This window comes from Equus caballus, chromosome 24 (genome assembly GCF_041296265.1).
Source record: "Equus caballus isolate H_3958 breed thoroughbred chromosome 24, TB-T2T, whole genome shotgun sequence".
Lineage (NCBI taxonomy): Eukaryota > Metazoa > Chordata > Mammalia > Perissodactyla > Equidae > Equus > Equus caballus.
Window position 1 is genome coordinate 20,911,191 of NC_091707.1, and position 13,247 is coordinate 20,924,437.

General features: G+C 52.7%; 1 protein-coding gene across 1 annotated transcript; it reads right to left on the reverse strand.

The window, feature by feature from the left end:
* Positions 1–7,814: 7,814 nt before the first annotated feature.
* Positions 7,815–13,007, reverse strand: SIX1 (SIX homeobox 1). The gene is made up of 2 exons (XM_005605216.4): positions 11,629–13,007; positions 7,815–9,676 (listed from the first exon to the last, which is right to left on the reverse strand). Exons 1-2 carry the CDS (start codon positions 12,186–12,188, stop codon positions 9,382–9,384), a joined length of 855 nt encoding a protein of 284 aa, XP_005605273.1. The 5' UTR covers positions 12,189–13,007; the 3' UTR covers positions 7,815–9,381.
* Between the last annotated feature and the right edge of the window lie 240 nt (positions 13,008–13,247).

The window sequence follows — 13,247 nt, forward strand, 5'->3', positions numbered from 1 at the left end:
TTCAAGAAATAAGTTTCAGCTTTGGCTAGCCCCAAGGCTAATCAGACTTTAGGTCTCTAGTAGAATGACTTGTGCTTCTTCCAGAGTTTCAGACGAAAGGAGGAAATGGCCATAATCTGCCCTCACTGGAAACTCTAGCATCATGGGAATTTTCCCAGGCGGCTTTGTGAAAGTCTAAGGAGGCTGCAAGCAGGTTATAATTATAGATACTATTCATTAAATGTCTTCTGTGCCAGCACTTTACATTTAATATTTCAGCTCATTTGCACTTCACAGTACCCCTGTGGTGTATCATAGTTCCTATTTTTCCTGATGAGGCTCAGAGAAGTTAGGTAACTTGCCCAAAGTCACACAATTTGCAAGTGTGTGCAAGTGATGGATCTGTGACAATGCATTATTCTGCTTCCCTCCTCAGTTCTCTTTAACGTGTTTCTAGGTTTAAAAAAGAAAAACAAAAATCACCTCCCTAGTCCCCATGAAGGTTGTAGAGAGAGATGGGGACTGATAGTGCTATTTGGGAAAGATTTCTAAATTCATGGAGAAAGAAAAAAGAAAATTCTGTAAGAGAACAAAGCAGTCGTGGCTGTCTGGGTTAAGGAGAAAAAGTAGCCTGCAGGGGCCCGGGGTGTACTTCCTCCTACCAACCCCGAGGTTGCGCGGGCACAGGGCGCGCAGACTGACAGGTGAGGACGACCGGAGGACGGTTGGCCGCGTGGGGGTCGGAGCGTGACCTTCTCGGCTCCTCTTTCTCATCGCCCCCCCCCCCCCCCCCCACGCCATCTCCCCGCGGCTGGCGGGGAGCGCCACTGCCAGGGCGGGCGAGGCCCGGAGGCAGATGGATGCTGCTGAATGATGGGGGCGGCCGAGCGCGAGGGCGCTGAGTGAGGCCCGAGCGGCCCGGGGTTGCCCGCAGCTCCCCCTGCGCCGGCCTGGGGCCGGACCGGAAGGGACACCTCCGCCAAAGGGCTGGCGCGGGCTCCCAGAGCCTCCACCCGGGCGAGCCTGGGCGCCAAGGCTGCCCGGGCCTGCGGGGGCTCTAGGCCCTTGTGCAGAGGCCGCGCTACCCGACAGGGGTCTACTCGGGGCCTGAGGCCCCGGGTTTGCCTTCCGACTCCCGGTTGACCCTCAGGACAGATGTCCCGTGGCGGCGACGGCGGCCCACGCTGTCTGGAGGCGCAGGGCGCTTGGGCCGCAGCGTGGACGCCGGCCCTGAGGGGCGCCCGGGCCTCTCGCGCCCGTCTCTCTGCCCGCTCTCCTCTCGTCCCGGCCGGCCTCAGCAAGCCTGCCAGCCGCAGTCCCAACCCTCTGCCTTCTCCTCCCCCACCCTGCGCGGGGCTCCGCTTTCCCTCCATCAACTCCAGGCCGAATTCAATCCGAGAAGGCTCCTTTGAGCTTTTGTGTTAGCTGGGGGAGATGTGGGCGCAGGAGGGATCGCGTTACAACTTTCATTTCCTGAAATGTTTGAGGGAACATCCAGGGTTTTTATCCCCCCATCAGGCCGGGCGATGGGCTCGGGTTTCAGGCCTTGTCACTCAGCTGTCACCAAACAAACGAAGCTCTCAGAGCCCTGGAGAGGGAGAGCTACCTGCTATTCATGACCCCTGGAGCAGGTGATTGCTCATGGGAAAAACAGGTAGAATTAATCATAGGGCTGTTCTCTGTTTCCTCTCCATTTTGGCGGACCTGCCCACAGTGTGAAACCTGTCGGAAAACAAATTAACTCTTTCTTGTCCCCCAGGGGAACCAAAAATACAGTTTCAGAAAACCCAATGCACACATTCACACCAAATGACCCAAATGAGAATTGGAGGGAACGTCTTTACATCCTGCTCCACTTTGCAGTTTCTTAGTTTGTCGGGTTCCCATTTTAGTGGGACTTGGATCATGGAAGAAGCAGGAGAGAATGGGGCATCTTGGGGTCACCTGGTTCTACCTACGGAAGGAGCCCCAGGGGTGGTCTCTGAACTTAGGCAGATTTGGCAGGGTCTCCTTCCTGCCTGGGTGTCAGTGCAGCTGGGCTGGATCCTAATAGAAGGAAAATCTCTACCCTAACAGGAGTTGCTGAGAAATTTCTGTAAATGGGTGTTTCTCCTCCCCCAGGCTCTTCCCCAGATCAACCTTGAGAACCCACTTTGGGCTCTGCATTAGAAAATCCAAAGGATTTCAAAATTTCCCCCTTTCATTTCATTCCTAACTTAATTTTAATTTTAAAAAAATTACTTCTTCCCTTAGTTGGACGAAAGCAGAAAGGTTAGCATGCTGGTGTTCTTTGCTGTGTGGATCCTGTTGAACTGCTACTTATGACATGTTATAATGCAGATTTTAAATTATAACTTTATTTTCTATTTTGCTCTACTTTTCCTTTTCCTAAATCTCTTTCCCTCTCTAGAAATTCCAAAAATTAGAGGGAAAGGGGAAATGCACACAGATTTGCTTTTAAGATATTGGACAAGTTCACCAGGACAGATGGGAGCCTTAAATTGGACTGAGTCTTTAAAATAGAAATATGGTAAGGGGCCTGCCTGCATTGTCATTCTGCCTTTTGGTTTTTCCACAAAAGATTTTTGTGTGTGTGAGAAATCAGGAGATATACTGTAGGTAAAAATAATGCTCCTGGCCTTCTTTATGAAGATTTTGTCTGTTTATTTTGAAAACAGCCATTGGTTCCAGATTCCCAGAACTGATTTTCTTAGATTAGCTATTTGTACTCAGAGGTAGAGCCCTGAGCAATATTATTCTTCAATTAAAATCAAGAACTTGACTTTAGGAGGAAGCATGTCATGTTTATATAGCATCAGCAACGCATAGAAAATATTCACCACACATATCTGAAGACAGACAAGGCTTCAATTGTTTAAATGTTCTTTTCACCTCATAGATACTAAGGCACGTTGATCTATCTAGCTTAAATTTTTTTTAATCTTGTTACCGACTTTCATATTCACAGCATTCGAAATAAATACAGAACTAATGCTTCTTCCTTATAACTTCCTCCTTGACTTAGATGTAAATTTTCCTTTTGCAAGGTATTGCAGACTATACCAGCTCACCCTCAAAATGTGTATTTTCTGTACAAGCACTGTAAGTTTCTGCTCCCCTCCGCCAACCACACCAGTCTCCACCACTACCACATGCACAAAAAAGCTGCGAAAGCTAAGGGGAACACTGCTGCACATTGAATGCTTACAGTTTAAATATAATACCTATGTGAGGGCCAACTAAAGATGTCACAGCTATGTAGGTTTGGGGTTTTTTTGTTTTTGTTTTTCACAGTCCCATTGCCTTTTCCTGGTATTTAGATCATTTGGATAACTGGCAACTCAAATTAGAACTGAAGTATTGCAAAGCAGCTAAAGCTATGCCTTAAGGGGAAAAAAAGGAGAGTAGTTGAGTTTGTAAAAATATATAATACAAAGTAAAGAACACCTAGAGAGTTGGTTTTACAGGCTTGCTGGTTGGAACCTACAAATTTTCTATCAGGGACGCTGACTAACCAGCTCTGTGAAGTGTTAAAGAACATTTCAATATTCCTTAAGAATCTTACGACATTTAATGGCCTATGTCAATAAAAATATGTAGTCTAGGACTATTTTTCCCTTTGAGATCTCACGTGCATTATCAGCTCAGGTCCTGAACCACTAGCCCACCAACACTCCCCCCCCCCCAAAAAATGTATCTATTATAAATAAATCATGGCATTTTAAAAGCCAAAATCAATTTTAAATCCTAAAGTAAATTATATAGTAAATTAAAATAAATTTGCTTTGTGTTAATCCAGGAGTGCTTCTCTTTGGATCTGTCTACATCAGTCCCATAAAAGATTTATCTTCTAAGCTAGGGAGGGTGGCAAGGACAGGGGACAAGACGGAGGGAGCTGGTATACATTTCCATGCCTCCTTATTATAGTTAGTAAAGCGCCACCAGAATCTATTTTTCTACTTATCTGTCTTTTTAATGACAACCACTAATGGCGGGGGAAGAAAGAGAGGAGAGCAGCCAATATCACCTAATAGTATTTTAATTACAATTGGGTAGCCACTTCAGGCACACTTAAGTGTGTGTTAAATCTGAAGTTAACCTTTTTCTCTTTCAAAGCTAAGATTGCGTGGGTTTTGGTTTTTAGTTTCTTTGTTTTTGAGTGTTTTTCTTTCTGCATTTTCCTGTTTGATTACAGAAAAAGAAATGTGATTTTAGAAATATTTTAACGTTATGGCAAAGGAAAACGATTAGTCCTTCCCAAAGGGAGAGTGAAGCAGGGAAGCCTCCCAGAGAGCGAGGCTCTGGAGGGGAGCAAACCTTAAGGTGGCTGCGCTCCACCTGCTGAGAAGCGGGGTCTCAGCTGTCCGTTGGCAAGCGCCAAGGACAGAAGCCGGAACTCAGGCTGGGCAAGAGACGGGTGTCCACACGCCTCAAGAAGTCTCTTTCTCTTTGTTTTTAAACGCTACTGCAGTGTTGTTCCTCGCTGTCTGAAAGGACCACAGCGTCTAAAACACTGATTGTCATCCTCAGTGGGAGAACAGGTTTCCAATTTCATCAGCTGGAACGGAGTTGTGTGTGTATACTCAGTTTAAAACACTAGAGAAAACGCGGCCTGTCGAGGGCAGCGCGTCTCCTAGGTAGAGGATAAGTCAACAGTTCGTCCACGATTTGGACTCTTCGTTCCAGGCTGGCTCATCCTCTCTTTAGAGAATCTTCCAGGTGAAGCTACTGGATTCAGGCAGACTGGGGAGAGGGGTCACTGTGACCTTGAGGAGGCTCAGAAGTCCCCACCTAAGGTGGCATACATGCAGACTAAGCGACTGAGCCCTTGGGGACCCTCAGCGCGAATTGACCCTCGGGGGCGAAGTGGGCACAGACACTAGGTCTGCTGGCTTGGGCGGCTGGAGGACGCAGGCAGGGAGAGGTTTTAGTCTTCTACTCCTGAGAAAAGCTGAGGAAAAGGAGAAATAGCGCGGAGGGAGCACGTGGGCCAACAGCGACTCTCCTCACCTTACCCCTGACCCACCTGTCCCTGTCTACGCCACCTACCCCACCAAGGGCCAGAATGTGCGCCGCGACAGCCCGACCCGAGGCGCGCTGCGGGCGTCGCCGGTGCCGTCCTGCTGGGGCCCGGGCCGCGCGAGGGGAAGAGGCGGACGCTCCCGCAAGGCCACGGGCCAGGGGGCCGCCGACCAGGCCCCGCCGAGGGAGCGGAGCTGCCGCCCGGTCCTGCCCGAACCTCCGGAAACCAGGGCGGCTCTGCTCGGCCGCTGAAGCTCTAGCGACTAGCCCGGGACGGGGCGCGATCTCTGGCGGGCACCCCTCCGCCGGGCGCGGGTGAAGAGCCAGGCCCCAGAGCCGAGGCCCGGGCCGCGGGAGACGGGCCATAGCTGACGCGGGAAGGGCAGTGGGAGCGGGCGGCGAGGCTAAGCCGCCTCCCGGCTGGGCTCCGAGGCCCGAGCCGACTGGTGGGCCCCAAGCGCGGGTTCTGAGACCCGGGGCGCGCTCCCACCCGCGGCCAGGCCCGCAGCAGCTGGGTCCGGACGGCTCCATCCCGCAGCCACCGGCCGGGTCCCCCGCAGTCGTGCGTCCCGCGCCGCTCACGCGCCTCGTCGGGGTCTTAGCTCCTTGGCTCAGAGAGGAAGCCGGGCCTGGGGCCTGAGGCCTGGGAGGGGCCCTGGGGTGCCCAGGACGACAGCGGCCGCGTGGTCCTCGGAGCTCCTGCCGCGCGCGGCCTCCTCCACTGCACACCCTTCGAGGCCAGCCTCGCGGCCTCCGCTCGCAGGCTCCGTGGCCCGGGCGGCAGCCCCGCGCTGCAGCGGCGCTGGGGTGCGGGTGCGGGTGCGGGACGCGCGCGGCCCTCGGTGGGGCGGAAGAGCTGGGGGCCGCGGCGCCCGACCCTGCGCTGGGAAGGGCGGGGTGGGGAACGGCCTCTGGCGTGCGCGGGCACGGCAGCTCCCCGCGTGCTCTGCAGCCGGAGCCGCGCGGAACGGAAGCCTGTGTATCCCCAGGTTGGAGCTCAGCCTGCAGACTTGACCACCGCCCTCCAGGCGCGGGGGCTGCAGGAGTGAAGCCCCCTTCGGCGGCCGGGCGGCGGGGCCGGGGGAGCCGCTCCGCGCGGATTCAGTGCCGGGTGCCCGGCGCTCTCGAGTCGGGGGACAGAGCGGCGGAACGAGGGTCACCGCTCAGCAAACCTAGAGTTCGCCCATAGGTGCCATTGCCACTGTCTCTTCCTGGAAGCTTCCGCTTCAGCTCGGGGTCAAGACCAAGCTGTCCGTGCCTGGAGAAGAGATTCAAGACCAGCGGCGCCCGGCCCCAGGGACGCCTTCCTCCCTGCCCGCAGCTCGCGGGGCCTGGGGCGTCCCTGAGTCCTTACCTGCTAAGCCCCAAACTGGGCAGCGCCGGCCCAGCCCCTTGGCCTCTGAGTGTTTAGGAAGCCTCGTTCTCAGCCAAGAGGTCAAGGCGAGCAGGCAGCCAGGACCAAGCAATCGTGTGTTCAGATTTAAAACGTCAAAAAAAAATATCGCTCTAGCATTTGTTTTTTCATTTTACTTGGCAAAATGCTGTAAGGTTTCGTCCTAAAAACACTTTATTTATAAGCCATTGTTTATTACTTTCGGTTATCGTCATGAAATCTGTAGAGAAGAAACGAAAAGGGCTTTTGATTCAGTTAAACTGCGACGCCGAGAAGGTAAATTGGAGGTCCCTTAACAGCTGGTCCTCGAAGATTTCCTCGAGGAAAAAAAAATATGGTTAGTTCCCCCTAATGATCGCTCTAAAATGATTGCCAAGAAAACAAAGCAATATCCAGCTTTCTCGCCTCCTCCTGCTTCCCCCTGGTTTAGCCAGACTGAGCCGATGGCGGACGCAGGCATATTGTGCAATTTCTTATTAAACACATCTGGAATATGCGCGCTCTGGGTCGAGTGCCAGGGATTTTACAAAGAGTTTACGACTGGGACAGAAAATTGTCCTTTTAACGAGGTTACGAGCAGTAATCAGAGGGGCTTTTACACGGGACCGGCCGGCTCTTCTCCTCCCCAGATCTGCAGACCTTTCCAAGATTCGCCAACCAAGGGAGCAGGAAGTGGGCCGGGGCACCCAGGGAGACAGAGCTTCCACGAGCCTAAAATTATACTAAGCAGAGCTGGAAGAGTGGGGGGCAGTCATCGGAGTAGGAAGAGAGGGCATGTAAGAAATTAAAGTAATTGGCCCTTCCTTATTTTCCAGGGAGATTTCCGCGGTGTCCTTTGAAGCCTGTCAGGGTCATTGAAAGCTATCTTTGTGCAGGGTGTTTGTTTTGGGGAGTGAATGTGAAGAATGTGCAGAGATCCCCTGTGAGAGCCCCTCCTGCAGAGGGTGGCATTTCTCCGTGGCCCAAGACGTGGAGAATAAACACCCTGGTGACTTAAATAAACACCAACTTAATGATCCAAAACACTAACAAGGGAGATTGGGACCCTGAGCTCCCAAACCAAATGACGGTCTCTGAGCGGCTGCGTGCACATCTGTCCATCATGGAGGGGGAAAATGACTTTATAAGTAAAAGTGACTACAGTTAAGTACAGTGACTCTTTCTCCCTTGAATTCAGCCAAAGCCATCTGACGTTAAAAAAAAAAACACAGAAGCTCCTAATAAGAAGGCCTTAATCCTCCCCCCTGCCTCAGTCTCCTAGATAAGGACAAGAAAGATAGGAAAGTGTAACAAAGAAGTGAATATATTAATGGTGACACTTATGGATGGGGAGAAATCAAAATTATGAAACTGTCATGTCAGAAAATAAATAGACTCTCTCTAAGGAACAATATTTTACAAAGCACAAGCAAGCCAATCCTGTTATCCTGAGTAGAATTTTAATAAATAATGCCATTTGTTTCACTAATTTTAAAAGCTAAATACAAAGATACATCATTTTTGCCCCAGGCAAAAATAATATGGAGCCTACATGGTTACTGGGATTTTTCTGGATACTCTCCGGCAGCGTTGCAAAGAGCTCCTATCCTGCTGGTCTGCTTTCTATTTGTACAGATTAATTCACAATGTTGCTATCCTTGTTCGAGTTCCCTTTTTTCCCCAAGCAGATGAATTATTTTACTTTCACAGTCTTGTCATAAACTTGTCAATACAAAAGAGCTGAGTTAACAGACAAATGCTGTGGAGAAGAGCTAGTGGTAAACAAAACTGCATATCTAAATAATAAAAAAAATAAATATCCGAAGCTAAATTCACTCTTTTTCTGTCATATAATTAATTCAGTCACCACTCTTGGTTCAGGTGATGGCCTTCAAAGTACCCTGTAATTCACAGCCACCATTAAGTAAGAAAGCAAGAAAACTAGTTGGGAAAAAAAATAGGGCCCAATGACAGCAATACACAACTCACCTTTCAGAAAGAGAATCATACTCCTGGTGTTCTACTAAGTTTTAATTTAGACTGGTTTAGGTACAATAGAAAAGAAACCTGAAAACACATGCTGTTTTAGTAACAAATACCAGGTTGCCAGATTTGTCGAATATTTTTGCAAGCTATAAACTAGGAACAGGAGAAACCCTTAACAGGATAGGCTACAGATATGAAAGCTTCGAGGGCGTGGGAAGTAATGGCATTCAGGAAAGTGTTTTTTCACATTGGTACATTTTAAAAGTTTGCCATAAAAAAACCCAAGAAAACAAACAACAACCAAAAAAACCCCACCAAATCTGACAAAAATAGTTGTATTACTAATGGTCACTTCTATTTCTAACTGCCTCACATAGAGAGCATTAAGACATTTAGGCACTTGTTTTTTCCCCCTAATACTGTTCTTGCATTTTAATCTACATAAAATTGTTTAACACTAAATATGAAAAATGTAAACTTAATTTTTCCCCATCAAAAAAAGTTATAAGGTCGTATTTTTCCTATTCACCTTAAGAATGCAACCAGTTCCTCCCAGGCTGGGGGCTCCTATTCTCACTATTTTGACTTCTCTCTCTCTCTTTTTCATTTCCTTTTCCTTTGCCCAAAAGATTTTTCCATAAATAAATTAAAAGGAAATAATTAAAATCCAGTTGATTTGTAATTCCCATCCATTGGAAAAAAAAAAAAAAAGGCTTCCGAAGCAGGCACATGGTTGCCCAGAACCAAGACTGGGTGACTGGGGGCTTTTGTTTGTTTGGGTTTTTTTGTTGTTTTTTTTTTTTTTCCTGATCTGGGAGGGGAAATGCAAGAGTGGAAAGAGTCTGAGAGAAGGCGGCGACTAAGCTTGAGATCGCTGTTGGTTTTGAGTTTTAAAAAGATATTTGTGAAAGTCCACCATTCCTTTATGCTCAAAGAACCCCAGACACAAGCTGCAAAAATGTTCCTGATTTCTATTTACAAGTGTCCCCAGTCGCTGCTTCGAGGTCCCAGTCCCTCCCCACTTAGGACCCCAAATCCACCAGACTTGAGGTGAGGGGGCCCAGCAGGGAGTCCTGGAGCTGGTGCTGGTGGGCTTGCAAGCCGTGGCCGGGCTGCGAGGCTGTGAGGCCCGGGAGGGAATAGTTTGAGCTCCTGGCGTGGCCCATATTGCCCTGCAGCAGAAGGACCGAGTTCTGGTCTGGACTTTGGGGAGGCGAGAATTCTTCTTCTGAGCTGGACATGAGCGGCTTGCCCCCTTCCAGAGGAGAGAGTTGATTCTGCTTGTTGGAGGAGGAGTTATTGTTTTCGGTGTTCTCCCTAAGAAATAGAGGACAACACCATATGGTTAAAAAAAAAAAAAAAAAAAAGGAAATTAAGAAAAAAAAGTGTACGACGGAGAGAGGAGAGCTGGAAGGAGGAAAGGGTCATTGTGCAATCAGTCATAGGCCCAAATGGGGGAGCTCTGCCCTCCCACCTATCCCCAAGGGTCCCTGGGTAGGTGAGGAGGCACAGGAGACTGGAGAAGCTAGGAGCAAGGGACAGAGCTGTGGGGAGCCGGGTCCTCCCCTCTTCCAGAATTTAAAAAGCCAGATCAGCAGGACTTATTTGAAACGCACAAAAATTATTTTTAAAGTTTCGTTCAAGCAGTTATTTTTAAATACCTGTCAACTAGCACCACATTTAGAAGTAACTAAGTTTGAAAATCTTCCAACAAATGGTTGTTGGCAATGAAAATGATGGGGACAAACAGGGCCCAGCGCACAGATGTTTGGGGTGAATCAAGTCAATTGTTCTGTCCCCATCTGAGGAAACAATTAACCATCGAGTTTCCCTGTCCCTGGCCGGAGGTTGTGGTTTCAAAGACACAGGACAGGTCATGGGAAGTGGTGTCCAGAGCGGCCCAGTGACCTGAGTAAACACAGGGAGCGCAGCCAGTCTCTCCGATTTCATCAGGGAGTGGGCCCTCAGGCCTGGCTTACAGGACGGCCGCTTTATAACTCAAGTCTAACTGCAACCATACTGTCCCTGTCCCCGTGTTACTCGCTCAATCCTTAGTCCCTCACGGTCCCCCCTCAGGCTCCCCTCGCACAGCCACAACAGCGCACCTTTCCCAGCAGGGGCGACTTCGCGGCCCCGCACAGCCTGTGAGCGTCTCGGGACGCAGGACGTCGAAGCCCTCGGCGCCTCCGCTCTCAGCGTGCTCGCCATCCTCCCCAGCCCGAGCGGCCGCCCGTCTCCCCTCTCCCCCTTCCCTCGCGGTCTGCGTCTCCCAGAAAGCCCGGTTCCGCCGGAGTGATCGAGGCTCTGTGCTTTCCCACCCAGAGGGGAACTCGCAGGCAACCTCTTGGGCCCCCAGGCTCGGAAGCGAACAAAGGAAAGCCAGCCGGCCCGGGCGCTCTGGTTTCCCCAAACTCCTGGGCTCCGGGAGCGCTCTCCCGCCGCCTCCCCTGCGCTCGGCCGCGTCTCGGTTGGAAACCCTACAGCAATCGCAGGGAGCCAGGCCCGGGGGTGTCGGCGCGAGGAGGGCGGAGGCAGAGACAGGTTAAAAAAATGTTGCCTTCTGAGCTCCAGAGAGAAGACCGACCGGCCGCGGCGCCCGGTACGCGCGAGGGAGCCCAGCGAGGGCGATCCTTTACGGACTTGGGGCGCCGGGAAGTAAATGCAGCGCCAACTCTCCCAAAGCTCTCCGTCCTGCGGATCTCTTTGGAAAGCCTCCTTCCTTTGTGCAGCTAGTGCAGGATGAAGCGGCGACCTCTCGCCCAAAAGGCTCGGAGAGAGCGAGTAAGGAGCGGCGCGGGAAGGGGGGCAGCGCAGACGTCTTAGGCCAGCTCCAGCCCTCTGGGGAGCAGGAGGGGAGAGGGTCGCGACCCTCAGCCCCCACCGAACCCCTTTCCTGGCGATCGCAGTCAACACTTCCCTTCTAGTTGATCTAGAAACTCACTCTGCACACACACACACACCCCACCCCAACTCTTCGCTCCAGCCAGCCAGGAAGGCATAAAAAACAGACCTAGCGCCAGTATTTCCCGACACACACCCCAAGAAACCCACGCGCGGGCGCTCAAATCAACTGAGTCCCCATCCCCAGCACACGATCTCAGAGTTCATGAACTTTCGCTGCAGTGCCGCGGAAGCCTGGGCGCCGCCCCGCGGACCGGCTCCCGCCGGCCGGGAGCACCCGGTGACTGCTGCCTGCGGGGGCGGGAAGGGGCGGAGGGGAAAGGAAAGCTTCCCGGGGTCGCCCAAGCAGCGGGGAGCACGCCGCGTACCTTTCCTTGGCCTCGGCGGCCCGGTCTCTTTGCCTCCGGTTCTTAAACCAGTTGCTGACCTGGGTGGTGGTGAGGCCGGTGGCCTCGGCCAGCTCCCGCTTCTCACGCGGCGAGGGGTAGGGGTTGTGCGCGTACCACTCCCGCAGCACGCCCCGCGACTTCTCCTTGAAGCAGTAGCTGGTCTCCTCGCCGTCCCAGATGGTGCGCGGCAGCGGGAATTTTCGGCGCACGCGATATTTGCCCACGGCGCCCAGGGGTCGGCCGCGCAACTTCTCGGCCTCCACGTAGTGCGCCTTCAGCCACAGTTGCTGCAGCTTGGGGTGGTTGTGAGGCGAGAACTGGTGGCTCTCCAGGATCTTGTAGAGCTCGCGGAAGTTGCCGCGGTGGAAGGCGACCACGGCCTTGGCCTTGAGCACGCTTTCGTTCTTGTGCAGGTGGTCGCAGGCGGGCAGTGACCACAGGAACCTGCCCAGGCGCTCCAGGTTCCCGCCTTGCTGCAGAACCTCGCACACGCACGCTACTTGCTCCTGCGTAAAGCCGAACGACGGCAACATCGACATGGCTGGGGCCTGCCGGGGCGCACTGCCCGGGCGCACGCGGCAGGGAGCAGAGCCGAAAAAACAGGGGGAGGCAGCCGCAGGGAGGGGGGCGCGGCTGCTCCTAACCCCCTCCCTAGGCTTTCCGTAGGCGAAAAAGCGAGCCGAGATTTGAGGATGGGCGGCAGAGAAAGAGGAGGAGGAAGAGTGGGGCGCGCGCTGGAGCGGCCGGCTTACTCCGCAGCCTTTCGGGCCTCGCTGGCTCCGGCCTCCCGCCGGGTGGATGCTGCTTGTTGCCGGGGAACTTGGTTTCTGTTCTCCCCGCAGCGGCCTTAAAGCGCGCAGCGTCCCCGGCGCGCTGATTGGCTGCAGGCGGCGCCTATCCGGGGCTGGCCAGCCCGCGCGCCGCCGGGCAGGGCAGTGAGGCCGCGCCGCCCCGCGCGGGGAGGGCAAGGCTGTGGAGCCGGGGATAGGGAGTGGTGGGAGGAGAAGGACCCGGAGAGGTGGGAAGCGAGGGGGAGGGGGGGATGGGAGTGGGTGAGCGCGTCAGGACCCTGCAACGTGACCCCCCTCTCCAGTGTCACCTAAGGGCAGGCGCGCACATCTCTGCACAAATCAATTACTCCGGACCTTCTAATTCCCCTCCTCTCCCTCCGTACCCCTGTCCCTGTCCCTTGCAGGCTTGCCCTTTCCCGGTGAGCTCATATTTAATTACCTTAATGTTGGAATTAATAAATAATGGATTGATGAATAGCTTATGGAACGCGATAAATAATACAAGAGCAGACCAGGGCTCCGGGCTCTGCAGCCGCTGGAAGAGTGGCTTCTCTCCGGGCTGACTTCAGCTCCAGGAGCCAAACTTAATTTCCTCTTCCTTCCCCCCCCACCCCCCCCACCCCCCCCCCCCCCCGCCCTCCAAAGGGCACAAATACTCCCGGCTGAATAGCGCTTCTCTCATTCTCAAAAGGCCGCGACTATTTGGGACCACGTGAGGAGCTGTTTAGAGCATAGTTGCTGAGCAGATAAAGATTCCGAGGGCTCATTTGTGATTTGGTATCTTGTCAAATGAGACGGTTTAAGCAG